Genomic DNA, 26,113 nt, shown 5'->3' on the forward strand with positions numbered 1-26,113 from the left:
GTTGGGCATAATTGATTGATCTACAGTTTCTCTGAACAGGTCGTTTTCCTCTGTGATATTAGTGGGTTTTCCTACGAGGCGTAGATACTTGACGTGTTTCGAACGTCGAATAGTTTGAATATATTTTTCCTATTTCGATCCTTTATCACCCATGGAAAAATTTGGTAGTAAAAATAGCGGTAGCTGCACTATAATTGTTAAAAAGAAACGTTGATGAAGAAGCGGCCCACGTTTGCGTAGTGTATGGCCTTTGTCCGGAATCATTTGATCTGGGCGCGTGAGGGCGTCAAGATTGAAAATTCGACGGCCAGACGAGGAGGGTCAGGAAGATCGCACGTTGGGGAAACGTGCGATCTTCTTGACCCGGACGTCTGACAACGCCACTTTTGAGCCCTATATTGACCGGTCAACTAGCCAGACTAGAACATTGGCGGTCGTGCCTCTGTTGGAACGCTTTGTTTTCTACAGGACGTCTAAATTCGGATCATACCATCCTTCAACATATAGTCTATGTATATGCATACATAAAAGATATAATCGTACAGCCGAAGATTCTGAGACACTGACTTCTGACTTATCGACGAAGCAGGTGGGCAATCTGGCGAACGGCCACTTGGTCATCAATTATTCGGTCGCAGCTCATTTTGGCCATCCCGCTTGGACAGGACTGTCGTATCGCTTGCGGTCGTTTTTCTAGCAAAGACGGGAAATTGCTGGTACGCGCGCTGCATAGGATCTCCATGAACAAGTGGATGAACTAACCGACGGACGCAGTTAACAGCTAAGCAAGGGCCACTCTTACCTTGTCGAGAAAAGCGTGAGTTTGCCGTCTCCGTCGTCTCCGACAGCCGCTGTGCGGGCGCGATTTCCGCAAGGCGAATCGTGTGCTTTTCGTCTGCAAGTTCAAATGTGTATCAGCTATTGCTGCAGACATAACCGTAATGACGATGGCAACTATTACTACCGTCATACAACAACAGCGGCAAGAATAACGCCATTAGCAGCGAAGGCAGGGGTCCTATCGTCAGTGACGATCCCTTTCCGCTCGGGGTGGTATTAGTTACGTTGGCGATGGTTGGAATCGCTTCGGCTACACCGACCGCTGCGGTTTTGTTTTCCGTCGCTTCTCGGCCTTTTGTTTTCGATTGTTTCAAGTGCTGGAAACAAAAGCTCGACGGATGAATAAACGAGAACGCGAGAACATGCGCGTGGCGTCATCGTCGAAGAATTTGTCATAGACACTAGCTGCACTAACCGAGCCCGGTATTATTATTAGTACTTCAGAGCGTTAGCAGATGTCATCGGCGGTAGGAAGAGGCCGTGGGCCGTCAAGTGCTGCTACGGCAGCTGTACCAACAGCGGGCGAATCGTGGCTTCGAAACATAAACGTTAACAGCAAGTCAACAAAAGAAAGCGGGCTTAAACAACTGAAAAGGGGGTAGGACGTTGTCTGTTAGCCGCTCCGGCCGTAGCAGGCGTCTTCCTGTAAATACAATTGACCATTCTGGTCGATGGCGTCTGCGGCCCGCGTCCACGGAAACAGATATTTTACTGAGAAGCGAACACGGCAAAGAACAAATGGATTGGTGAAAAAGTAACAACAGGAAGAACAAGCTAGCTGAAAATGAAATTGTACTTTGGAGGTGGCTATTGGGCCGTTGAGTGGTTTACGGATGAGTCGAAAAGCAACGTCTGTTAGCTCTAAATGGTTAGGATTATTAGCTGCAAGGTGTCCTCGAGTCAGAATTCCTGCGATTGGGCACAGGCAGCCATTCTGATTTATTTGAACGGAACGCTAATGCGATAATATGATTTCTATAGCATTTGAATTTTTGACGTCCAATTCGTTCTTTTCGAAAAAATTATCTAGTTCATTTTTTACATGTTAGCATAGTACCGCCGAATGTACGTTGGATGCTTGCATGAAACACTACGGTGTTCTCACGAGGCGACTGCCTTAGAACTCTAACGGCTTATCCTAACCTTCAAAAAGCGTACCATTCGGCTTAATTCAACTTACCAATTCGGTTCATTATACTGTATTAGTATTTCGTTAAAGGTGAACCTTAGTGTTGGCCCGGTAAACTTGAAGACGTTTGTGATATCTTAGTCTCGTATAAATACCGTATAAAATGTACCTACTTGTAATAAGCTGACTACATTTTCAGTTTATTACAAGGTTATGCATGTGACACTATGAGGACGCTCTTAATAACAAACAACGTGTGTAGATTTTGTCTGTTTGTTAGTTCTGGGACCGCAATTGGCTCACCGTGCAATATTATCCCTCGTCGCTGAACGATAACCCACATAGCGAGTCTATCGCTTCCGAAACACGCTGAGTGTCTATTTATCGACCCAATCGGTTTTTTCTCCATTCTCTTATCTGTTCGTTATTCTGTTCAATCGCCGAGTTCTTTAACAGCTACAGTTCTGTCATTTACTACAACTACGGCCATTAAACGACTTTGTCTCTGTTTCTATCTTATCGCCGCTGCTACTTCTGCCGAATTATGTCCTGCCACTATGGCGCACATCGGGTGCTTGCCACCGCAGATACCCCTTCTTCTGTTTCACATCGCCCCTTCAGCTACCCTTCTCCTTTTGTTCGTTATCGTTCTCATCGTCTTCTGGCGTCTTCTTCCTATACATTGGCTTTTATAGTTACATTTCGGTTCTCCTAGTGTTCGTAAGATGTGCGGTGACTGGAGGCGACCTCTGGTTGGCTATCTGACAGCCGTCTGAGAGGCCATCATCGTAGTAGCATCACGACGACCGCGCCGGCGGTGGCGGCGCCAGCGATGGCGGAGGAAGAGCCGACGCCAATGATGGCGACCGCAGAAGCGTTTGTTTTGGGGTCTCCAACCTCCCTGTACCGACCTTTAGCTAAATCTTTACCTTCATCCTCATCACCATCGTCACGACGATCATTATCAGCGCGACAGTCACCATTCTTACCAGCATACTTATCTTTACCTTCGTCGTGCGGTGCCACTGTCCTGTTTCGGCCAGTTGGATAGTGTGGAACAACTTGGATGGATGCGCCGTCCGTCTGCCGATTTATACTATGATCGTGTATGTATGTATGTACACAGTGAAGCACCTCCTGGAAGCTGGTCGCCGTTGGCAAAACCACAAGGTCGACCACTTTCGCTTTTTACGTCATCGCCTAACTCCACGTCGCCTAATCATCATAATAACAATATGCATTACTCGATGACAGAGTCAGCGAGAGGGCAGCAAACAAATCGCCAACGTCAACATCAGCACAACAGCAATAGCAGCAACAAGAGAACGCATGAATGCAGTAAATTTCACAACAGATACAAACCCAACTACACGTAAAAGCATTTAATAGTAAAGGGATTTATCATTGAAACAATTTCAACAAATTTGGTTTCTGTTCGTGCGTTTCAAAATCGAAACGCTAACGCCTAGAGATGTCCACATCTACGACGGCAAATTGGGCTTCAGCGAAACGATGTTTCATTTACGCTTTTTCTTTAACCAATCACTCTACTATACCGCTATGGTACGCAGTGGGTGGCTACCTATACGTTCCACCGGTTACCTAAGTGCATAACTAGTACGTAAGCTTTCCCTTTGTCGCTAAATAAAGCCAAGATGTCGTACATTTCGAAACTAACTTTAATAATCACTCGAAGTCGATGCTTCAAATTCGCCTCGCGTCCCTTCGCCCCTGGAGGTGTCTACATCGAATGGTTTCAGTAGAGATGGTAGGGTATATAGAATAAACAACGACTGATCCAATGCTAACATAGAGGCTCTAGCTCGACGTTAACCCCGGTGGCTCTTGCTTAGCTTTTCAAAGCTTATCATAGACAAATCGGCACGGGAACTATGAGGCAATCCACACTCGCTGAGTGACAAATAACAACACTGCACCATTTGTGAACTATGCGTTTCGACGATATTTCGGCGTTCTCTTCCCTCCCTCTTCCACGTTCTGATTGCGATGAAGCTGCTCTCAGAGGTGCACATATCTCCTCCGTTCGCTGATCCATTTGGAGAGAGAAGTCGTTCACCTTTTAGATCCATCTATTCAGTACCTGTTGATCGCGATACAAAATCTATCGAATGTGCGAGTAGTTGCTAGAGTGCGTTTACGATTCCAGCTCTATAATACAATAGACGACAAGCCAAACAGAAAGATTTAGTCTTTCCTGTGTCCTTTTTTTTATTGGTCAAACACACACGCACACACATATATATACATATATACTGTTTTGTTCTTTATGCATAAAGCAGCATTCAATGTTACGCAAATACGGCATAGTTTGCAAGCTTCGATTAGAGGGAAGATCGCATATGCAGTATAGTTAATTGATAACGACTGTTATTTATTTGAAAATTATGTGATAATGGCATGTTCGTCGTGTAATCGGTACACGATGATATACCCATCCGATGTATACTAATGCGTCCTGTATGTACCTGTACATTTTAGGGAGGGGGTACAATCGAAGGTGATACATAGTGAAAATCGTGAATTTAGCGAAAAGTCAGCTGTCGTGACCTTACCACCAACTTGTAACGATTCAGAAATATATACAAACGGACCTCGATGTACCTGTAGTCAGCTGCATACGTTTCTTGCCTGGCTGTACAGATCGCTTCGTATGTTCTGTGCGTGTACTGATCCTATGGGCGCTTGACAATATATGGCTAAACTACTCAATATTGAAGCCACAAGTTGTTTTTGGCACAGTTTAAATAAGTTGCTCCGTTTGCTTTATAATTCGCACTACTAACTACGTTCTTTTTTAGTTAGCAAACAACAAAAAATAACAGCATTCGGTATATTTTTGATACTTGCTTCTTTTGATCTGAAATTAAACGCAGCGTTGCCTGTATGCTCTCGTCATATCGTTCTTCATATGGTTATCGTACTGAGTAGTCGGGCAATTTAGCTAGACCCCCCATGACTGGCACCATCATAAAAAGTTATACCGACGCAGTACGGCTTCGAGTCTCGCCTGCGCGACCGCATATGCGTCAGCCACGTGATCGACTCGATCTACATTTTTTTTTTCCGCCTTACTTGACCGATAACAGTTGCTATTTAGACGTACTGCTTTCTTATTTCTACATAACGAATCTGTTTGTTTAATTACTGTTTAACATATTAAATAGTGCCAACCTTTTTTCATTATTGTTCTATGCATTAAGGGTTGTTTACCTGCTTGACGTATTTAACTTTCTACGGTCGTAGAAATTTATAGAGGAGCAGATGTTATATAGACGCCTATGCGATGCGGGTCGTTGAGTAACGACTGTATTGACCTTATGTACCTTAAATCAACAATAGCAGGCGGGACGGAACGAGATTTATGCGAACGCTGTTTGTTTCGTAAAAGATATATGCTGACACTGAACGATCCCATACGCACGCGACGTCGCAATATTTGCGGCTATTGCAAAACAAACAGTATAATACCAAACAACAGCTTCCGGAAGTGAATGGTAACGAAACCGGATTGCAAGAAGAACCTCGAATTGTTTCATTCTTAGTACTACACTGTTTGGTCTGGGATTTCGTCCTGCTCAGTGGTGGGCGGGCCCGTTACCACGGCGGCTAAAACCTTAAGTTGTAGAACGTTAAAATGTCTGCATAGACATTCTATGTTGTCTCTTCAAGTGTGCATGCCTGTATCTATAAAAGCTGAGACAAGCGACCACCTGTGCGCGTACATCCGACACACTGCTAAGGGAAAAAGGACTGCTGCATCGAAACCTGCAGTTGAAATAGTGCTAGTAACAACAACAATATAACTAGCAATACGTAGTATACCACCACAATGGTCCACTTTCTAATCGTTTTGTTACTACTATTTGCTACATGCGTAAACAAACGACATTTTCGCGATCGGCGTCAAATTTTACTTACCTCTATTCTAAATAATACTACGTATTTATGCGTCTACGTATAGACAAGACCGTAACGATATACAGTCTTTATGACGCTTAGACAAACGCGTATCGTGACAAACGAAATATGATTGGAATATCGCTTCGACAGATATGACTACAATCATCTCGATGAGCGCTGCTCACTCTACGAAGTAGCGGTAACAAACGGCCACCGAAATATTTTATCAATAGCGCGTACTACACACGGCGTTCGTTTAAGTATTTTTTTAAAACCAACACTCAAAAACTTTTATACATTTATTTGCAGAGCCACCGCTGCTGTTTTTTTGAGGCAAAACGTGAGTAGAATTTCCCTTTACTCCACGAACCGTACAACATTTGTGACTAGATAGGAAAATATATATATATATATATATATATGCATATACACACACGTAAAGCAGGTGAATAAAGGAAGCAAAAATAAAAGCTGAACGGGGGGTGTTTGGATTAGCTGATAAGAACCCTAACCATACTACTCGATGGATAATATAAGCTCATGTGTGTCTATCGTAAATACTGCTGAAACCGGCCGCACACATACAGTTTTCTCCGATGTTTGTCCGAACTTACTTTGTTTTAACTAGGGAACTACGCAAACGCCAGACACCGCGTGGGCGATTGCCAGGGCAAATGCTATTCCGTGATAATGTCGAGAAGTTGTTGTTGTTGTTGTTGCTTTCGTTCGTCTCTCTGATTTGTTCACTCGTGCTGTGGACGTACATTGTTAGTGGCTGTCCAGTCACTTAAAGTCGTAGCCAGCAGCAGTGTCAGCATGGGTAACGGCTACTGGGACTTAACCGTTCAGTCGAGTTGCCGCACGCGGAACTGGTGAGCTTTCCTAGCTCCATGGCAAGAGTTCCTTGCCCTGTCGTCGTCTCACGACTGTCGCCATAGCTGCTGCCAGAGTCCCCACCAATTTCGTACCCCATACCCCTGGTGACAATGAGTGATTTTTGTCTGAACTACTAGCGGAGCTGCTGTTGTCGCCATCTCTGCTCATACTATCACCGCTAGTGCTGTTGCTGAAAACGAAGGCCAAAATGCAAATAGTGAGGATCGCAATTTTCACCTTTTCCAATTTCTAGTGCTTCGAATATTGCTGAGCGCAACGAGCTTGCTAATCAACTAGTACTTTGAATATGTAGTGCATGCCAGCCGATTATCAACACCCTATCGACCCAATTCACCCTTGGATAATCGAATGGGCTGGGCGGGAGATAACTGTGTGCCTCGATAGGCTGTTTGTAGATTTCCGCCGCCTATCCTGATGCGGAGTAGAAACAAAAGTGGTCATTGATTTCGATTTGTTACCACTGCTGCCCGAAGTGAGGGCAGCATCCTCCGTTTTTGCCGTTGGATTCCACGTCTTATATCGCTTTGGTTCCTTTTCGCTTGTCTTATTGCTATCTCTCCTGTACGTTGCACACATTGATTTTTGAACATCGTTTACCCACATTCGACTCCTTCAAAGTCTTCCTTTTTATTTCTCTTTACTGAACTTTTACTTCCAGCAGTTGCTGACAGCAACGTGTGCATACACGGGCAGATAAGCTCACCTTTGACGCCAATGCTCTTGCGTAATGCTCTTCAATGACAATTCAAGGCTTCGAAACGCCAGGATGCCATACGTGTCGTAGCATGTCGTACACGTATAGGAAGTTTGTTCTTGTGATCATGTACATGTAAATACGTATCGACCTTAGACGCTTCTTTATAAAAGGGACCGTTTGCGTTCGATAAACAACGCTTTCAACTATCAACCGCTATCGTTGCGTTACCGTTCGCTATTGAATGACAACTTTGGTTAAGCCAATTAGATAAACGAGTGCTCTTTGATGTCATTGAAAGAGCAGCAATAGGGTGCCACTAATAACATGAATTACCACTGTCTATCATTTCTATTAACAAACACCCACCCACACGTCGACGTTCAATGTATTGGGTTTGTGATGTTGCTGTTGATTTCAAATAGAATATATATAAGCTCTAGTGTATATTCTGCCTCATATATCGTTCGTTTTTTAACTTTAAGTTTAAATTGACCCATTCGCATTTGTGGCAATATAATTAAATAGGAAATCATTACTCGAACTGGCAAGACGTAGGATCTTTTGAAATGATAATAACAAACCCAAATGTGCGCTATATTACGCCAATATCTATATAAGCGTTCATCCGAAAACATCTACAGAAAACAGAGAACACGAGCAATTTCTCTCCCTAAGCAGCAAACAGAGTAAATGTTAGCCAAAATGTTTCGCAGTTCAAATAAGAGAACGGCTCGGTTCTTAGACAACAAAAAATGTTGGAAGATGCTTATTGTGCTTGTGATTTTGAATACATTCTTCGACACTTTCTGGTACCCGCAAAGCGCAGGAAGTCGGTTCGTATCGTTACATCTTAGTACATAGACATGCGTATACATACTTATACTTTGTCTTTAATATGATAATGATTCGTTGCACGATTGCAGGATCACCAGACGCACGGCCACCGCGGGGGGGAGGGGGGCGTCTTGGCCTCCTTAGCCGTCAATGACGGCGCGTATATAGACGGAAAACAGAAAATCGAAATCATTGACTGGCCATTTGCTGGTGATGACACAGTGTGATTTCACAACAACTTCGTCGGCGCCGTGTTCGTCGTCTAGCATGAGCTTTCTCTAGATGATTATGCGGTTCTCTGGTGTCGTCCAATTATTGACGCTACTTCTACCGCTACTGATACGACTACTACAAGTGTTTTAGTTGACGGGCAGTTGGCAGCTGGCCGTTCACCTGCGACGTCGAGATTCGGTTTTGTACCCCATTTGCGCCCCTCCCTTAGTTCCCTATCGCACCTCTCTCGCGGTTTCTACCTTTTTCTCTAGCTAGCTCTTTACATAGCGATGCGTCATTGGATGCCATCCAAAAAAATTAGTTCAGCGTACGCGTCGCCACAGTGAAGCACCTGTCTAATGCTGTAGTCACTTTTACTACTACCGACGATTATGACTGTCGACACAACGCGCAACTTTCACCGCGGCATTCTTTCGCGTTTACGAACGCTTGTATTCCAATACTTTTCAAAAATCTATCACTGCGAGGGCAGATGCATCCGCGAAAATCTATTCGTCCACCTGCCAGAAAATCTCTACGGAGATACCATTATGGGCTGATAAGGAGAACATGTGGGCCAACAATGGCTATGGTCACAGCCATTCTGTCAAGTGCGCGACACGTAGATTTTCGATGGCTTCTGCGCCAAAATGTGTACCTTACACCGGCCTGACGACTCTCCTTTTTGAGCTGAAGTCGATCGAGCCGACGATTGTATCACTAAGGAGAATAGAAAATCAAAGGTTCCTGACAACTTGGCCATACCAAAAGATGTCTTAGCCAAATCTTACGTGAAGATACATCTTGAGATAAAGCAGATATAATAATATATAGTGCACAGATAAAAGAAGCTAGATTAAATCCTCTTTCCGGATGACAATTTGAGTTGATTTCCAAATCTGGGGTATAGGGCTGAGTTGTTGTCAGATTTTTAGTTGTGGAAATCCAATCTTCCAAAACTGTATTTTACTACGAATATGTAACAAAATTCATTTTAGTAAAAGGTACTTCTATGATTCATTACATAGTGCGTTGTATAGAAGACTGGGAGATAAACGAAGATTCAGCTTTTAATCGACGGCAACCGAACACTCAATCAGCAGGCTACCACATGAGTGGTCAAAAATGACCAACTTACGAGAGATTGATAGCTTAGCTCATAAACTTAACTAAAACAAGCCAAAACTAACTTTATCTACATTTACATAGATATAATTACATATATGCCGAATGTCTGCGGAACGGGGTCCAACGTTTGTGGTGATTTGTCATTTATAATCTTTTCAAATTAACCGCCTAATAAGTAATTCCACATAAGAATTTCCACATAAAAAGTATTTTCGCAACATGAATATATTGACAAAAAAAAGAGAAATACGCAAAGGTGGTAGAAACGTGTTACGGTATTGATTATGGAATTTTTTTCCTCCTGCCATGTGAGCAAAGAGCTCGTAATTGTTATGTTCCAAGTTACATTATACAAAAAGGACCTAGATGACGCCATATAGTGCTAGCTTATGTTGCTGTATACCTCAACAAAAACATGTGTTACATTGCAAGTATCTGCAAAAATTCTAACCACATCATACGGAACGTGTAACACCTGGCTGAGTTGTGACTATTTGATGACGTTATATTATTATAGTTTGATTGCGTCTTTGAAGTGTTTTGCCGACTTGCGTAAGAGTTGCCATACAGAAACGATATGATTAAACGAGAGATTAACGAGATCGTTACTGACATTCTGCGGTGGATCTGTTATGTCTTCATGTTGAACACGTCTCACGTTGAATCGAGTTCACGCGCTTGGTCTGCTGTTGCAAAAGCTTTGACCAATGGTCATCACGCCATGACATTTGCTTGGCGACCAAAAGCGATGCTCAACAGAAACGAGTGTCATATCGTCTTGTCGAGTCTGCAGTATACACAGATTCTCCTTGAGTCCCTACATTGCAGTTTTCTAGAGAGGCTCAGTCCGCATTTTTCTGTCGTCCATCGCTATGCATGGTACGGGCTTGCAACAGGAAGAGAATCTGTTTACGTTTAGGGATTGAAGCAAGATGTTCAGAGGAATCTCAGTTGGCCTCTGCAACGGGATATGGCTTGGCCTGCAGACACTATTTAACAGTGAACTGTTGTTGTGTAATGCGGATGTTAAGTAAATTAAAAAAACCAGGTCAGTTGTTTTATTTTGAAAACCAATAGGTTCGCCTCTATAATATAACATATAGATATACAATAATTGACAGACATATAGATATACAATAATAAACATATAGATATACAATAATAACAGACGAAAAAAGCGTCTAATAATATAGATGATTGGGAAGCTTACACGCATTATGAGTCAGCGTAATTTTGAACGCACATGTTTGTAACAACCTCTATAAGAAGTTCACAGAGGTTCTGTCACGGTCTTAATAGGGCGTACAAAGAGATATAATTTGATATAATACATACGCTTTCTTGCACGTCTCTATCGATTATCTTATACAGTATTATTAACATTAATATATAATAAATATCGGCGGAGTGCCGACTACTTGAAATGGCTAGCCCATGCTGTCGAACTTTCGTTTCTACAAATAACATTGTTCATTATATTTGGCTCATAAAGTCGCACTCCACAAATACTCGTACGCAGAACACACGCTCGGATCTAACGTCGATACGATACTATCAATATGCTGTCATTTGTCGACGATTCACTCATTTTAATGCTAAGCCATGACTTATAGGTGCGACAAATTCATGTGGGTTAACTGCGGGAGATTTTTACGACTTTTCTTAAACTACTCTTACTACAGGTGATATTGAAGATGACGTTGATGATGGCAATGACGGCGATGATGATTATTACTGAGGGGTAAATGAGCTAACGCGTCCTGTTGCAACCGTTGTTATTCCGTCAGCTGCAGCCATTGCCATAGAAGTAGAAACGAAAAAAGACGAGTAAAAAGAATAGCAAAATTCGTGATCGGCGGCGCTAGCAGGACTTCGCCTCTTGTAGCTATCTCGCTGGCCTCTAGCTCGAAATACAAAACCAGTGATCCCAGACGACGATCCCCTCATGCAGTTAGTGCTACTGGAGACAGTGGGTCTAGTCGTTGGTCATGGCTGCGCATAGTCAACGCCGTAAGCCCCACTGGCCGTTGCCATCGCCACTTTCCCCTATAGCTTCTTCAGCGCTACGAGTGTGGTCACGCCCGCTGTTTAAGCAAATACTGTTACGATTAGCGTTAGGGCGGAAACGGGCGCTGCTACCGCTGCTGTTGCTGCTGCAGTAGTTCAGTTACGCCTGCAGGCGTACGGGAAGTAGTTGTGGTCACCATAGCTAGCAAGTGAGTAGGAGGCAGAAACTGAAGTAAAATTTCTTACAATTCTTGTGTCCTGCCTTGGATTTTGGGGTCGTGCGCTGATCGTCATCTATGACGAAATAGGAAGAAGTGTTTATCTAAGGGCAGAAGGGTATGGACCCCTAGAGGAGAAGATGATGAAAACTGTGTAGTGCGGCGTAGCCTTCAATAGTGGTGACAGTAGTTGTCGTTGCAGTTATAGTAGCGGTACTGGAAATTCCTTTTTTTTACGTTTAACACTACTAGTTATTCATCTGATGTGGACAGATCCTCGGAATGACCTATTCTTAGGTATAGCACCAAGGACTTGCCCCCGATACGAGTCCAACCTAACCGCTGGTCTGTCCGTTTATAATGGTCCACGATGGCTGCAGTCAGCAGCAGAAGCCAATAAGTCGCAGCCGGCGTGCCTTACAGGGGTGGGTGACAGAGTAGTGACAGTTTTTACTGTTGCCGTTTAGTGCTCGACCCCCCGCATCGCGACTGCGATCCACACCGTTCGGCAGGAAAATAGACGGGCAGAGGACCTAAAAAAGATGCTCAGATTAGCCAGAAGCAGCAATGGCAGAGCTGCCTACGAACTTGGTGATGAGTGATGATGAACCTGTTGCAATGGCGAAATCCGAGCTCCACATTGCAGCGTTGGCGTGGACTGGCAGAATCTCGTATCGCACCTTTGGCCAGATCTGATGACTATTTTACGAGCTGCTGAGCGCACGTTTCAATTAAGCGCACCGTCAGCAATATCACTACCAATAGCAACGACAACGATACCAGAGCTAAACAATCACAGCACAGCTTTACGTATCTATTGACATGTGACGCCTCTTTTAGACGCGGATCTGCTAAATATGGCTCCACAAAAACGCTCTCGTGGCTCTTATGAATGCATGCAGATAGCTCGTGCCTGCTGCTATAGATCTCTAAACTTGACACAATTTGAATCTGGCAACGATAACGGTGGTCGGATGCTAGTACGATATTGCAGTCAATATACTTATCTATTTTTATGTATGGCAGGTAATCATTACGACGGCTTCGTAAACCGTCGACTGATCCTTTCTTTTTCATCTGCTTTGTTCGTCCTTTGTCTGTTGCTGACGGCCTGCTTTAAACAACAAAAAAAATACCGCTCATGTGATAAAGCCAATAGCAGTTGATCTTACTGCAACGAATAGCAGAAAATGCATATGCAAAACTTCGGATTTGAATCGACCGTTTGTTGAAGGAGAAGGGTGTTCCAACTAGCAGGCAAATGCACCGCTTAAAAAACGCTCGCTACATTTGATGGGAAGTCATTGTCACCTAACAGATGCCTATTTACTTCTCGTTGCCAGCATAACGATTTTACTTCCGTAAACAAACAAAACAAACAAACATGGAGCGCGTGTGTCTCCGTCTCCTAATGGATAAATGCCTGTGTGACTTGGATTTCGATCCAAGCGAAGCAACGTGTCGATGCGTTAACGAACAAATAAGAGTCTCTGCCTAGACCGCCTAAAACTAGAAGAAGGTAATTAAACTTTCCCACCATTTTTCAAACATTGGTTTAATACACGTTGCCATAGTAGTACACTATAAAAGGGACGATGGTTACAAAGCTAGCATAAAACAATCTCTCTCGTTTCTCAAAACCAGTTACTACCAGTTTCATTACCAGTCTGCTGCATACAATAAAACTAGTAAAAGTTATTTATTATAGTTTACTATATGTGCACTGATAAATGCTGTTTGTCAGCATAGGCGCATACAGGCGTCCACATAACGGCCATAGTACAGATGAGGTCAATTTGTGGTTTAAAGTTGGCTTGTACCAGTTGTGAACAGCACCTGATCCAATCATTTAAACTTCTGTCCAAAGAGAGCAATTGCAATCTAAATCCTACTTTATGCAGAAACCTTACGATGTAGGAGTTATATGAAAAAAGATGCCATAAATGGTTCTCGTGATATGTATTGACATGTTGTGGAGGAAGGCTAGGCAAGGATTAGGAAATATCGAGAAACAAGAACTCTTTAGAAAACTGTTGTATGTGGAATAGCTACAAATAAAAACAAGCCGACTTCTGGTAGCTGGTGCTCATCCACAACCGTGGAATGATAATCGGGTGGTTTCCGTTTTGTCAGCTCTACGTACGTTTATAGGATAAAGGGTAAGTGAAAAACGAGCCAGAGTGCTGTCTCTTTTTCGTAATGATGGATATCATTGCGCATTATAATGTGCCACAGGCTTTTTGTAGCTCGGTAGCTACTGCTGCCTCTATCTGCTGTGTGCGCCTCTCGAAACGTAACCCCCTTCAGCGATAACTATTAGTTGGAAAATGGCGTTCAAATTGAATGCTGTTTAACAGCAGTTCATATTAACGATGGCAAGAGGTCTCTAACAGACAAATTGTACAATTATATCATTCTGGCGAGCATTCCTCGTAAATTTATATACTAAGCGATTTGATAACACGACTTGAATAACTGGAAAGGGTAACAATTATAACATGTGGTATATGCTCGCAATAATGTTCATAAAAATGCAGGTAGTGACGTTAAAGCATTGCAAGATATGCAAAACTACACTGTGGTATACACACACAAACACGCCTGCCTTCGTGTTGACAAAAATACTTTATCGAAAAGTATCTAACATTCTATAAGGGAGTAACTACCGAAGAGGCGGAACAAAAAACTGAAAAGTTAAAGTCACGCACATACAACTAACCGTGTAATGCACCAGTAGCTGGTTAAGTTTCCATGAAACGAATTCACGCATAATTAGTTGCAGGTATCTTTTTTGTTACTCGGTACATTGAACGATAATTTTCTAGCTATGGGCGATTAGCAGGAGTACTGATTGTTGGGTTTGTTGTTATTTTGCTAAGCTGAAAACATGATGGTGCTAATTCGTATAGGTGTAGGCGACAACAATGACGACGACTGCGATGCAATCGAGGAAAGCCGATCGTACAAAACGACTGTTTTCAGCTAATCCTGTGGCAATCTTCCAGACGACGACCACATCGTCTAACAATGTCGAAACAAACAACGAAAAGGGAAACGATTAAGAACACTCATTAACCAGAAGAAGAACAACAAGGAAATTCACCAACTATATATACTATACAATTTTAAAAAGAAGGAAAAGCTCAGCACCGCCAGAGCCGGACAATACAAAACATAAAGCTGCTATAAGGAATTGAGAAACGAGTGAAACTGTGATCTTTACGTATATTCAAGACACAACGCGGTGCCGCTCCCATGCATGACGCTTGTATTTCTATGAACAAGGAATAAAAAGTCTGTGTGTTATTTGTGATGCTTAATTAATTCAACTTACGTAGAAACTGTATGGAGGGAAATTTGTTCAATCCATATGTTTAAAAATAACCTTCAAGTCAGCGGTAGTGACTTGAAGAAAAACAAAAAGCACGTGCTCTTACCATCATGGTTCAGCACGGTAAAAGCATTGACTTAAAGGAACGACAAACACGGTGACAACGGCATCAACTATTGTTTAAAAGTGTAGTATGTCTAAAGCCTTGTCCTGAATCCACTCTTGTGAAAAAGCTAGCGCAAAAAAGCCCAGACGTAGATTTACCATCCCCAACCCTGTTGAGCTTCGTGTATAGATAGTTTTTTTGTTTAATAAATAGACAGATTGGTATTCCCGAGCATGAAGTAGATGATCATTAATCCACATAATATAAAGGAACATTGAATCGTTGGCTACGTCTGTTTCCTCTGCTAATTGGTCTCCTTCGCCTGATTGCTTATTACCTGCAAAGTCCATTCCGGGAATCTCTTAACTTATCTCATGCATAGCTTCTTCGTATATAGTAAATGTACATGTATAATAAATGCGGTCACTTTAAAAACAAAAAAAATCAACCCCTTTATCATTATTCTGTAGTCCGTCTCAAACAAAAAGGACGATGTCCGCTTAACGAGGTTATCGACTGCTATCATATCGAAAAAAAAAGGAGAGTCAAATATGTAAAATGACCGAATCAACAAATAATCCCCGATTTCGGCTGCGCCTATCAACCGCAACCAACTGATTCATCGGTAGCCCAAACATGGCAACGACGGCGACAACGTCAATAGCGACAACGATGAGAATGTCGTCCCTGTTCGTTGTAGCTAGAGTATGGCCTACAGCCACGATTTGCCGTTACCAACCAATAACATTTTCCGTATGTGGTGGCGCCAGCTTCAGGAGCAACAACAGCGCCACGAAGGAAATTTCGAATTTGCGATGATAACGACAGTATAGCCAGATTGCATTAGCTGAAGTCCGCAGGTGGCGAAATCAAATAACACCAAAGAAAAGAAGCCGCTTGAGCCTAATTGATAGATGATTAAAAATATCGTACGCTTCTTCTACGAATTTTACTGTCACGAAAATCGTGGACAATTGTACAACAGTAAACATTGGAAAGCTTACAAAAATTAGGTATTTGCGACTCGGAGAAATCAGTTAATCTCAAACACAACAAATACAGATAGCATGCATGGAGCAAATCCTAAACCGAACAAATCGTCCATACGATTTGCCACAAAATGTCTACTAATCATATACTACTTAATTTACTTCTCCCTACATTCTCAGCTATTGGGAAATTTAAATCAAATTTGCCATGCGAATATTTTTTACACGTTGATTAAATCTAACAGCATTACATAAATATTAAAAACGAGGTTTCAAGCAGATAAACAAATATTACACAGTGTTTTGAGGACTGCCTGTTTTAAGGACCAGGTAAACAGCTTTACCAAAAACCGTTTGAAATTTTTACTCGGGCCCAAAAAAGTCCGCCAGAAAGAATTACTTATTCATCAACTAACGACAATTATTCTCGTCGTTATGATCTAAGAGCCACTCGCTTGAAAATGGAACACATTAACGGTTAAGTAAGGACGACGCGAAATCGCTGGCCACGCCGCTAATATTCGCAATGTGTCGCTATTGCTTCCCATTATTACACTCGTAACTCTTAACCAACTTGCAGTAACCCGTCAACTGTTTTCTGTAGTTGAAATATAATCACAAACATCGCAAGAAAAATATTAGGAAATCCATATGTATTACGTTCGTGGTAAGGTTATCTACGTTATGAACGGATACCATTTTTCATCCACCAGATTATCAAAGCAACAAGTGTTGCTTTTATCTATTTGTTCATATGTTGAATAAACATTACTGTTCCTGGAGATAAAAAACAAAATATCTACCCAACGAAAAGGGATAAATTTCTTTATTCACACAGGTCGTATAGTGCGTGTCGTTGGCGATACCTAAAGAGGCGATACCAAATAAACAAAACCCTATAGGTATGACAGACGATATTTTTAGGTAATTTCTTGTATGTCAGTGATTCCAAAGCAACTAACTTCAGTACGCAGGCGCCACTTTTGGAAACGGTATCGCACGTGTAGAAGACATATATTATGTAAAACAGTTTAAGACACGCTGTCTTTATGGGAATTAATGCACTGAATCCGAGAAAATGTCTGATAGTAAAAAAAAACGGCCTTCAAAGAAATTGTCTAGTGTAATACACACTTCAGGCATGACAAGAAGAAAGTAGAACAAAAGGAGAATAGTTAATTAACTAGTTATCCAGCTAAAAGATGTAGGGTAAAGCTTGTAAGCTATTCTTGCTGAAATTTGCAATCTCAAAAGCTACATTTAGCCGCATATTATTGACGATAGCGAAGCGCTGAAACGGGTTTCCGTCAAAGTCTCTTGAATCGTCCGCTAAGTTCTTTCCAAATTTAAGTTGAAAAGCCAAGTTCTAACTATGATTAAATTAGACATTAGCCCCGCATTATTGAGCGGTACCTTATATTGCATTTCAATGGTTTACAGCGCTCGGGATGTAACCTGTTTAAAATTCATAAAGTTGCGAAAGGTTGCTTGCCACGATCAACAAAGTGCCCTACATCAGTCAGTTAGACAACTGTTGCCAATTGTAACTTTCTTATAAATCTACACTCACGGAATACCAATTGAAGCTAAGCAGATATGGTGTTATCTTTACGCCAAGGTGTAGCGCCGTCTCATGTGCGTGCCTATCCCTTAAGCGTTTTGCTACAGGTGGCAGGCACACTCTACATAAGTACGTCATTTTGTAGATACACGTGGTCCAATTTGAAATATGTTGTTATTTTTATTTAAAAAATACATCAAGAAGCTCGTATAAGCAATAGAAAAGTGCAACGCAAAACAGTAACGATAGGATCATAGATTCTACTCTTTTTATTACATCAACATGCATGAAAAACAAAGGAAACATTGTTGTTTACTGAAAAAAGAGAGCAATGACTGTTGTGCATGCGTGTCACATCATTATGCAGCCTTTGCTAATTCCAACCCTTGCATAAGTAACCTCTGCTCAGGATTTCACGTTTGCCTGCCCTTAAAAGATCGTTCGCCGAGCTAATAAAAAATGTGGCAAGCCTTCTATCGAAAGTGGCTCGAAAACGAGGCCTGCCTAGTTAAATCGTTTGGTATATGAAATTTCGACTTTCATTTACACAAACGCACTTATTTATGGCACGCGCCTAAGTTAGCCATGTCCTGTTCGTTTGTGCGTTGCGAGCAAGATGTAAGTGTGTCATGCCTTGTTGATTCTTAATGTCGTTTCTCCCATCTAGCCCTTAATTGATCATGGAGGATGCAACGAAAAAATACAAAAATGAGGAATAAAAAAGAAGAACATGCAACAATCTGATTATGAAGATTAAATATCTTTTTCTAGGAAAGCCGGTGCGTGGTGCAGCTATAGAATTGGGCCCGGGACTTGGCCGTACTAGAAGCGGGAGACGTCGACGGAGATTGGCAGCTAACTTGGTGCGCGCTCGAGTGATGCGGTGAAGGGACGTGCCTAAGGTTACGTGGCCGTATCCGGCAGCAGGTTGCTCGCAGCCGCAGCTATGGATCTCAGTTGGGAAAGTCTCAGAACAGGGAGGAGAAGATTATCTCCCTTTTCTAACTACCTGCTCAGAGTGACTCTAGTCGTAGCGACGCTCTCAGTTAAGTCGCTCGTCGCAAACTGTGAGTACGCTAATATGCCTAGTTGATCATTTTTTTGTGTACGATATTGATGAAAATTGCTAAATTAATGACGCGCTCAATGTTGCCACCGATTAACTGTAAACACAAAAAGCCAAGATATCTTGCAAGCATGCGCATTATTTCAAAATCCTATGATTAAATTCACCGTAATACAGAGCTAGAGTGAATCCATTTACCAGTTACTAAATGTTATCGCTATGTAGTATTCGACAAAAAACCTTCGCATAGCAGTATAGGTAAAAACTTGTATTCCTAGATAACCAAATAAAATTTACGCTTATTTAGAATTGATGGGCGAAAGCAAAATGCGGCAGAAATGAACACCTCAATTTTGTGGTGGCGTTGAGTGTGACTGTAGAGTATCCTGTGGCACCGTCTCCACAGAAGTTAGCTCAGTTGTATAGGTAATGTACAACAATAAGATTAGTGGATAACGTGTTTGCCTTCTAATCCAAGGGATACGCAGTGGTCTAGGTTCAATCGGGGGAATAGACACAATTCGGTTTGTACTGGGAGCTAACCGTCTAATGATAAATGTCCAAGAGCGACGAAATATTTAGTATAGAAAATAGTAAGTAGGTAGCGAAGGTAGAAAAATAGGCGGATATTGGATCATGATTATAAGTGAGTTTGAAATATGTTGTAAATTGACGACCTTTAGAAATAGCATATACGGATTAAAATAAAGTATATCGAAATTCACTCTCAGTCGTAACAAGAGAGTTTTTTTAAATCGAATTAAACATTGACTCAATGAACAGCAAGGATTGCCATAAATATCTATGCATTCACCTACCTGGACCAAGTGGTAGGACAAAACGGTTATCATTTTCTACAAGAAATTGGAGATGGTAGAGAAAACGGTTACCAGAGAGAATACTATATCTTCACACTGCTTTGTACATGTCAGATCAGAATTCGTAGCTCTACCAATGGCCAGAACCTTTAAAGGCATTACAGATATTTAGAAGAATTTCATAGATTAACTAAAAAACTTTGCCCATTATCCGTCTTTCAACGTTCAATTATAATATTTGTCATAATTGAATCTCGCTTTAGCGCGAAGTAAGAAAGGTCTAAGAATTTCCCGTGGAAATAGTCTAGAACTTTGCTGAGCCATGTTTTATACCATTAATTGGCGCAAACATTTTAGCAAGTGGATTGTCCATACCTAATCAAGACCCCAAAAAAGTGTGTTTTTGTGCCACTTAAATTACTTTGCGAATCCATTATTTTTCATTTCTAGACTTTTCTTAGTGATATTCACAAATGTGAATATTCATGTATTAGAGTGTCATTTGCTTTAATCTTTTTCTTATGAAATATAGACCCTATATCCTATTTTTAGAGTTTAATTCAAGCGTTCCAACAGCAAACGATTCCAACTCCTTCTGGTAAAGGGGGAAAGCTATTGACAACAATAGCGAATCTCTTGATTATTGTGCGACGATAGTTCCTCGTTCTGGCAGTACAGCTGCTGATTAGCTCAGAAACTGAGTAGTTCCGTAAGTTATGACTTCCTGCGTTTCACCACGAACACTTACAGTCACACACACACACACACACACATACACACAGACGCATACACAGACACACACACACACACACAAAGACACATGCACGCGCACACAAATACACACATACACAGCACACCTATTCACGCAATGGAGACTCACTACAACAGAGACGCGGTAAAATTTGATGCCAAGGCCGAAGCTACAACTGCGTAGAATTCTGTGCCAGTTGTAAACACTCGACGGAACTTCAATACGCCAGAAACAACAACAGCTGTGGCGACAACACGAGCCATATTATGTTCGCCCTTTCACTTATACTAATCCTATTGCCGGGATGTTTGCGTGCGCATTTTGCCATACGTGTTCCATACATCTTTAGCGTTGAGTGTTTCGCCTGAATCGAAGTTCCTCGACTCAGAATGCCGAAGCGACCATCCGTAACTGGAATTTAATGGCAACTGTTACCATCGTCAGTAGCTCCATTCCAATGCGCACGCCACCTGCTGCGAAATAGGAGATCGATCATAAGATCAGAATAATAATTATTTCCATCAGCACTATTAGATAGCAGACATGCCCAGTTATTATCCCACCGTTCAGCCAGATCCTATCTGATTCGCAAAAATCAAAAATGTTGTTTTTGCAAGCACTAAATATTTGTATGAGCTCAGTCATAATAGAATATAGTATCTTTTTTCGTAGGTGGAGAAGAAACTTGGACGGCGAATTCACATAAAATATTTGTTTGAGCACAAAGTTTTCGTAGAATATTTACGTATATCTACATTTTTTTACCCCAAACATTTTTATGAATATTTTTTCACAAAAAAAGTATTTGCGTGATAAATAGGAAGTTGACCAAAGACAAAAGAACACATATGGAGATTGCGTAGCTGCGAGACCAAACAAGCGCATCTAATAGCTTTCGTGGCAGTGTCCAAAGAGACACCAAAGTCTCTAGAAAATTCCAGGCACTCCAAACCGAGGGACGATCTAAAAAATCATGAAAAGACACTGTGTTAACTAAGCTTTGTAATAGAGAATTTCTATGGGGACGATCCTTTCGGGAATCGACGCAGCACTGCTTGTGCAGATTAAAAATGGGTTAACAATACCTAACGACGCCCTCACATCACTATCAGTAGAGGCACACCCCGTCATTTAGTTGTAAAATGGAAAACCTCTGACAGTGAAGGCTCCAAATGCAAGCATCGTAAATAAATAGATCGTGTCAAAAGCGAAACTATATTACAACAATATTACCGATTTTAAATATATACTTATAAATTTATATGCTCTATACAAGTAGGATGTTCCATCTGTGTAATTTAGCCGAGGATTCATTAGATCGGAATTCGTTCACTGCTTATGGGCTCTAAATAACTATGTCATATATGTTTTTACGGTACACAAAAAGTGTATACATAGTCAGAAAACTTAATAACGAAAACGCGATCACTAAGACGGATCGTTTTTGGTTTTTTTTTTACTTAACGACGCCGTAAACAAAATATTTGCTCATGATCCATATGACAGTTGACTATCTCAATACAATATACAACGCGTTTCTCCAAACATACGTTGCTATTCAGGCAATATTCATGAAAATATTACTTAAATAGCTATCAAGCAATACGAATTTGAGGGTTCAGAGATACCGACCAAGCTGTGTAAGCAGTAGCCACGAGCTAGCAAATAAAAAACAGCCTTGAGTCACTAAAAACGTTCTAATCGAGCCCTACACAGAGAAACATTGTCGAATAACTCCCTTCACCGTACTCGACATTGCGAAATATTACAGTCACTCTGAAAAAGCACAATTACGATAGCTTTGTCGGTTACTGGAGGATAGTTACACGCAAATGATGAATAAGGAAAACTGTTGAACGTCCCTTCACTCTTTGAGTGTTCTGCATCGTCGAGTGTCTGCCAACGGAATGGAACAACGTTGATTCGGCTGATGATGGCTCTGTTGAATAGACTGAACTGGCAACATTAATCGCAGCGCTCTGCGAAGCCACAGACGATAGTAAGGCGCGCCTACTAATGCAGCCAATCTTATTTAACGTATGTGTAAGGAGAATGCGTTAGTCGAAGCTGCTCACAAAAGACATGCTGCATCCGTACTATCCACTCCTCCCGTAAATGCCCATGTAGTTCAATCCTTCTAGACGTCGCTTACGTCTTGTTATAAACATGCAAACAGGATAAACGTCTAAAACAGACGGCACTATAATCGGAGCGTGCGTGATATTATTTACCTAACAATGAACATAAGTGTAAGGTAAAGCAGTAAGGAATGACACAGTTACAGCTATACACGATTCTATCATATTGATCAAAATTCGTTCGAATATCGTTTATTCGTCTATTGTACAGGTATTCATGGATTGGTTCATTTTGCGCGAAGTCATTATGCAGTACATATACTAGTGTCAATGACATTCTAGTAATAGCGCTTTCGCTAGTGATCTTCAAACAATCGAAGGCTTTATCACTAAGTATTCATAATATGTATACATATTTTAGGTGTGTATTTCCCGTTTCAGAGAAAAACGCTTGAGACGCTAGTTACAATGGCAACACTCGAAAAGCTAACTACCGTAATACCTGTGATCTGTCTGATGTCATTGATTTTTCCTGCGACATATTTCAAATAAAAAAAAAAAGTACAACCAATAGAAAATAAAAGCAGTGCTAAATTTTTGTCACAGTAACTTTCGTCGTATCAACAATATTATCGGCACCATCCGAAGCGGCAATATCGATCAAGGCATAGCTGCCAGCGTCCATTCCTTTTACGAGGCCTCCCGGATTGACAAAAAGACAGCCTTTCTCGGCAACGACAAAGGGTGCAACTGTTCCCGGTGCCACAAAAAGATGTGGACGCGTCTCTAGCGTAATAAGATTGGCCAATGGCATCCTAACTGTGAGATCGCCATGAGGCGGAAAAACTGGGTAGAAGCTTCGCTGCTCAAGAAGCATACGCGCCGCTAGCCGATTGATACCGCAATTCTCCTCGACATTCACCATTGTGTCTGTAAGCGCTCGAAAAACATCTGTCGACGAGAGCGCTATTTGGATGCCGTTTACGTCAAGAATTGCCGGGTCGTGAAGTGCAATGACGTTTGGTAAATTAAGAGAATACTTTTCGGTAGGGAAAGCCCGTCCGGTTGTATGGTTTTCGCGATAGTTAGCTACAACATAAATGCGGGTTCGTTTGCCAGTCAGCTTCTTTGAAAGGTGAATTACTATCTGGCCGAAGTAGGCCTCGAAAGTCATGTCAAGGTTGACAGAGAGTTTTTTGTGGTTTCGGTCTACGAAAGGGCCAAACAGGATGGCGATATCTGGTTCGTCCTCTGCCAGCTTGTCAACAAAATCGTGATATGGTTCATATGACAACGTGTCGATTGTTGTGTATGGTCCAGCAGCCACAACAAGCTGAACACGTCCCTTGCGTTGTAATTTTGCTGGTAAGGGTGGTAGTTGAGGATTAACTGGAGCTTCGAGAAATTTTGCCTCATTAGCCGAGTTTCCCACCCTAGCTACGATAACCTGACCTGGGAACGCGGGAAACTTCGGCAATACGGGAATACTTGATGACCGTGAGGTTTCATAGTCTCCGTATAAATAGAATGGCAAGTTGAGTTTTTTCGGTGGGCGCAACATTCCGTACACCAAATCTCCCGGTTTAACAAATCCTCCACTAATATCTTTCAATTGCGCATCGGCTTCAAGCTGGAATGAGTCCTTCGCCTTTCCAAGCCTTTCGAGCACGGCGATGTTGAGTGCATTGCGGTTTTTATTCTGGAGACGCCCGCTCATAGGCATATCGATAAGCGATATCACCTCTAAACCGAATAAAACAGTTTGAATTAGCCATGCGTCAGCTTCATCATAACGTAAATATTAAGGAAGCACTTTACTTTGAAATAAAACATCTTTAATGTCAAGATGATTAGAAACGATTAAATTGCAAGGTCATACATGGAAAGGTTCAAAACTGTTGCCGTGAAATCACATGACTTAGTTCATTCTAAATGGCAAAATTGATCTGCTTACTTGCGCCAAGTAAGCGGGAAATATTAACAGCGCACCTATTTTTTCGGCTGGTTTGATTTCTTTATATGCTTTTCCGACATAAGATACTACTACTTGTCCAGTTCTTTTTCCTGATTTATAGACACGAGCCGGGCTTGAGTCGCTACCGTCTGTGAACGACGCTGACAGAGCGGTAACGTTCGATGAACGATCCAATTTCCTTTTGGGTGTCCCAATTGCCGGAGACTGCTGCAATACCCTAGAAAGCACAATTCAATATAAAGAACAAAACTGCAATCAATACGAGTTGGCTTGTGCTTTATTATCAAACAGAGTTCACGCTATGAATAAGCCGATTGATAACATGTATTTCATTCCGCTTGCAGTACAAATAAGGTAATCAAATAATCGTAAAAAAAGGGGACTCCACCTTTGAGTCAGTCAATACTTGAGAAGCCTGGCTGTCACCTTTTTTGAGCCTGTAATTTGGGTGTCCTCTGTGCAGGCACAGGAGTTGCGGCAGCTTGCTTACGTTTCTCCAATTCCTGGATCATCTTATCGAGTGCCTCATATTGCACCACGGTGCTCTTTCCTTTACTCCAAGCAATCCACTCATCACACAAATCTGACGCTTCCATACCATATTTTTCACAGAATTTTATCATTCGACTTGGGATAACGTCATCCGCAAATGTTGTGCCGAACAGTGAAAATGCCTGAAAATTTTTGTGCACGTTTGTACCGGTGGTTACCTTTGACCGTATGTGGTTTGAAAATGCGAAAACACCGACACTGAGGTACAGAAAAATGAAGATAATTTTTTTTTGAATCTGCAGATCAAAAACAAACAATGGTGGCTTCTGTGCAGATCTTTAGAATCTCTTTGGATACACGCTGTTACTAATGTTTTAGTTTTAGCGTCCGATATCTAGATTTAACTGTACGCATTTCGTTCGAAAATGGCAAAACATAGTAATTCATCTAAGAGGTACAGAAAGCGGCTACAAAATTCAGAAACGTTGGTTCGAATTCCTCCGTGTGATACTCATATAAAACAGAGAGCGCAATTTTGATATTAGTAATAAATAAATAATGACTCGAGAAATATGATAATAAATAGTGATTCGAGTATTTTTCTATATGCCCAAAATACCTATTTTACTGAGAAAAAATAAGATCGGTCCACTTCTAAAGAAAGACATACAGTTTACAAGGAAACATTAATTGAAAGGATAACAGATCCAAGGGAATAATTTTGTGTGGTCTTTCAATGAAACTGCTATAATCCATAATTATCTTAGATTTAACAGACAAAAAATCTAATGAATTAATCGCAGTTCTATACCTCTTGAATTGTCTCCCAGTCAGTTACCATTATTACGGTACTTTATGACGAACTTCACACCAAAAAAAAACTATAGTAACCACAACGCACTCAGCCGCACCTCACCAAAGAAAAACTTTCATAAAATAAGAGGCAGAGGTGTCTTGGCGCCAAAGTGAATCCAACATCGCCCAATTCAAGTCGCCTGCGCGCGCTTTTTGCCCTCTCCTGACGGTAACGTCAAGGACGAGCCGGGCTTCAGGTCATCGCTA

The 26,113-nt window shown here is 41.6% G+C and overlaps 2 protein-coding genes and 1 long non-coding RNA gene across 6 annotated transcripts in view; 1 reads left to right on the top strand and 2 right to left on the bottom strand.

Moving 5' to 3' along the window:
* Nucleotides 1-26,113, top strand: part of LOC111243290 (Ig-like and fibronectin type-III domain-containing protein 2) — a 68,064-nt gene that overhangs the window by 28,815 nt on the left and 13,136 nt on the right. For all 4 annotated transcript variants that reach the window (XM_086977025.1, XM_022788642.2, XM_022788898.2 and 1 more), the window contains exon 2: nucleotides 18,643-18,938. In XM_086977025.1, coding sequence (XP_086833151.1) covers nucleotides 18,818-18,938 — 121 coding nt within the window. In that variant the 5' untranslated portion in view covers nucleotides 18,643-18,817. The remainder of the gene's footprint in view (nucleotides 1-18,642; nucleotides 18,939-26,113) is intronic.
* On the bottom strand, nucleotides 17,111-22,639 carry LOC147758544 (uncharacterized). Its single transcript, XR_015318771.1, has 4 exons — nucleotides 21,336-22,639; nucleotides 20,848-20,917; nucleotides 19,756-19,791; nucleotides 17,111-19,034 (listed from the first exon to the last, which is right to left on the bottom strand). It is a non-coding gene; the product is annotated as an uncharacterized LOC147758544 (long non-coding RNA).
* Nucleotides 22,792-26,022, bottom strand: PolA2 (DNA polymerase alpha subunit B). The gene is made up of 4 exons (XM_022789031.2): nucleotides 25,863-26,022; nucleotides 24,986-25,233; nucleotides 24,574-24,776; nucleotides 22,792-24,327 (listed from the first exon to the last, which is right to left on the bottom strand). The coding sequence occupies exons 1-4, from the start codon at nucleotides 25,890-25,892 to the stop codon at nucleotides 23,174-23,176; spliced, it is 1,635 nt and encodes a 544-aa protein (XP_022644766.1). The 5' UTR covers nucleotides 25,893-26,022; the 3' UTR covers nucleotides 22,792-23,173.

The sequence above is a fragment of the Varroa destructor genome, unplaced genomic scaffold (assembly GCF_002443255.2).
Source record: "Varroa destructor unplaced genomic scaffold, Vdes_3.0 BEIS01000001.1, whole genome shotgun sequence".
Lineage (NCBI taxonomy): Eukaryota > Metazoa > Arthropoda > Arachnida > Mesostigmata > Varroidae > Varroa > Varroa destructor.

Excerpts from the sequence above, each read along its gene's own strand:
- PolA2 (XM_022789031.2), bottom strand. The coding sequence starts at position 25,892 with ATGGTAACTGACTGGGAGACAATTCAAGAG. Across the intron at positions 25,234-25,862 it reads ACTGGGAGACAATTCAAGAG|GCATTTTCACTGTTCGGCAC; the intron begins GTATAGAACTGC and ends AAAAATTTTCAG. Across the intron at positions 24,328-24,573 it reads CAAACCAGCCGAAAAAATAG|AGGTGATATCGCTTATCGAT; the intron begins GTGCGCTGTTAA and ends TATTCGGTTTAG.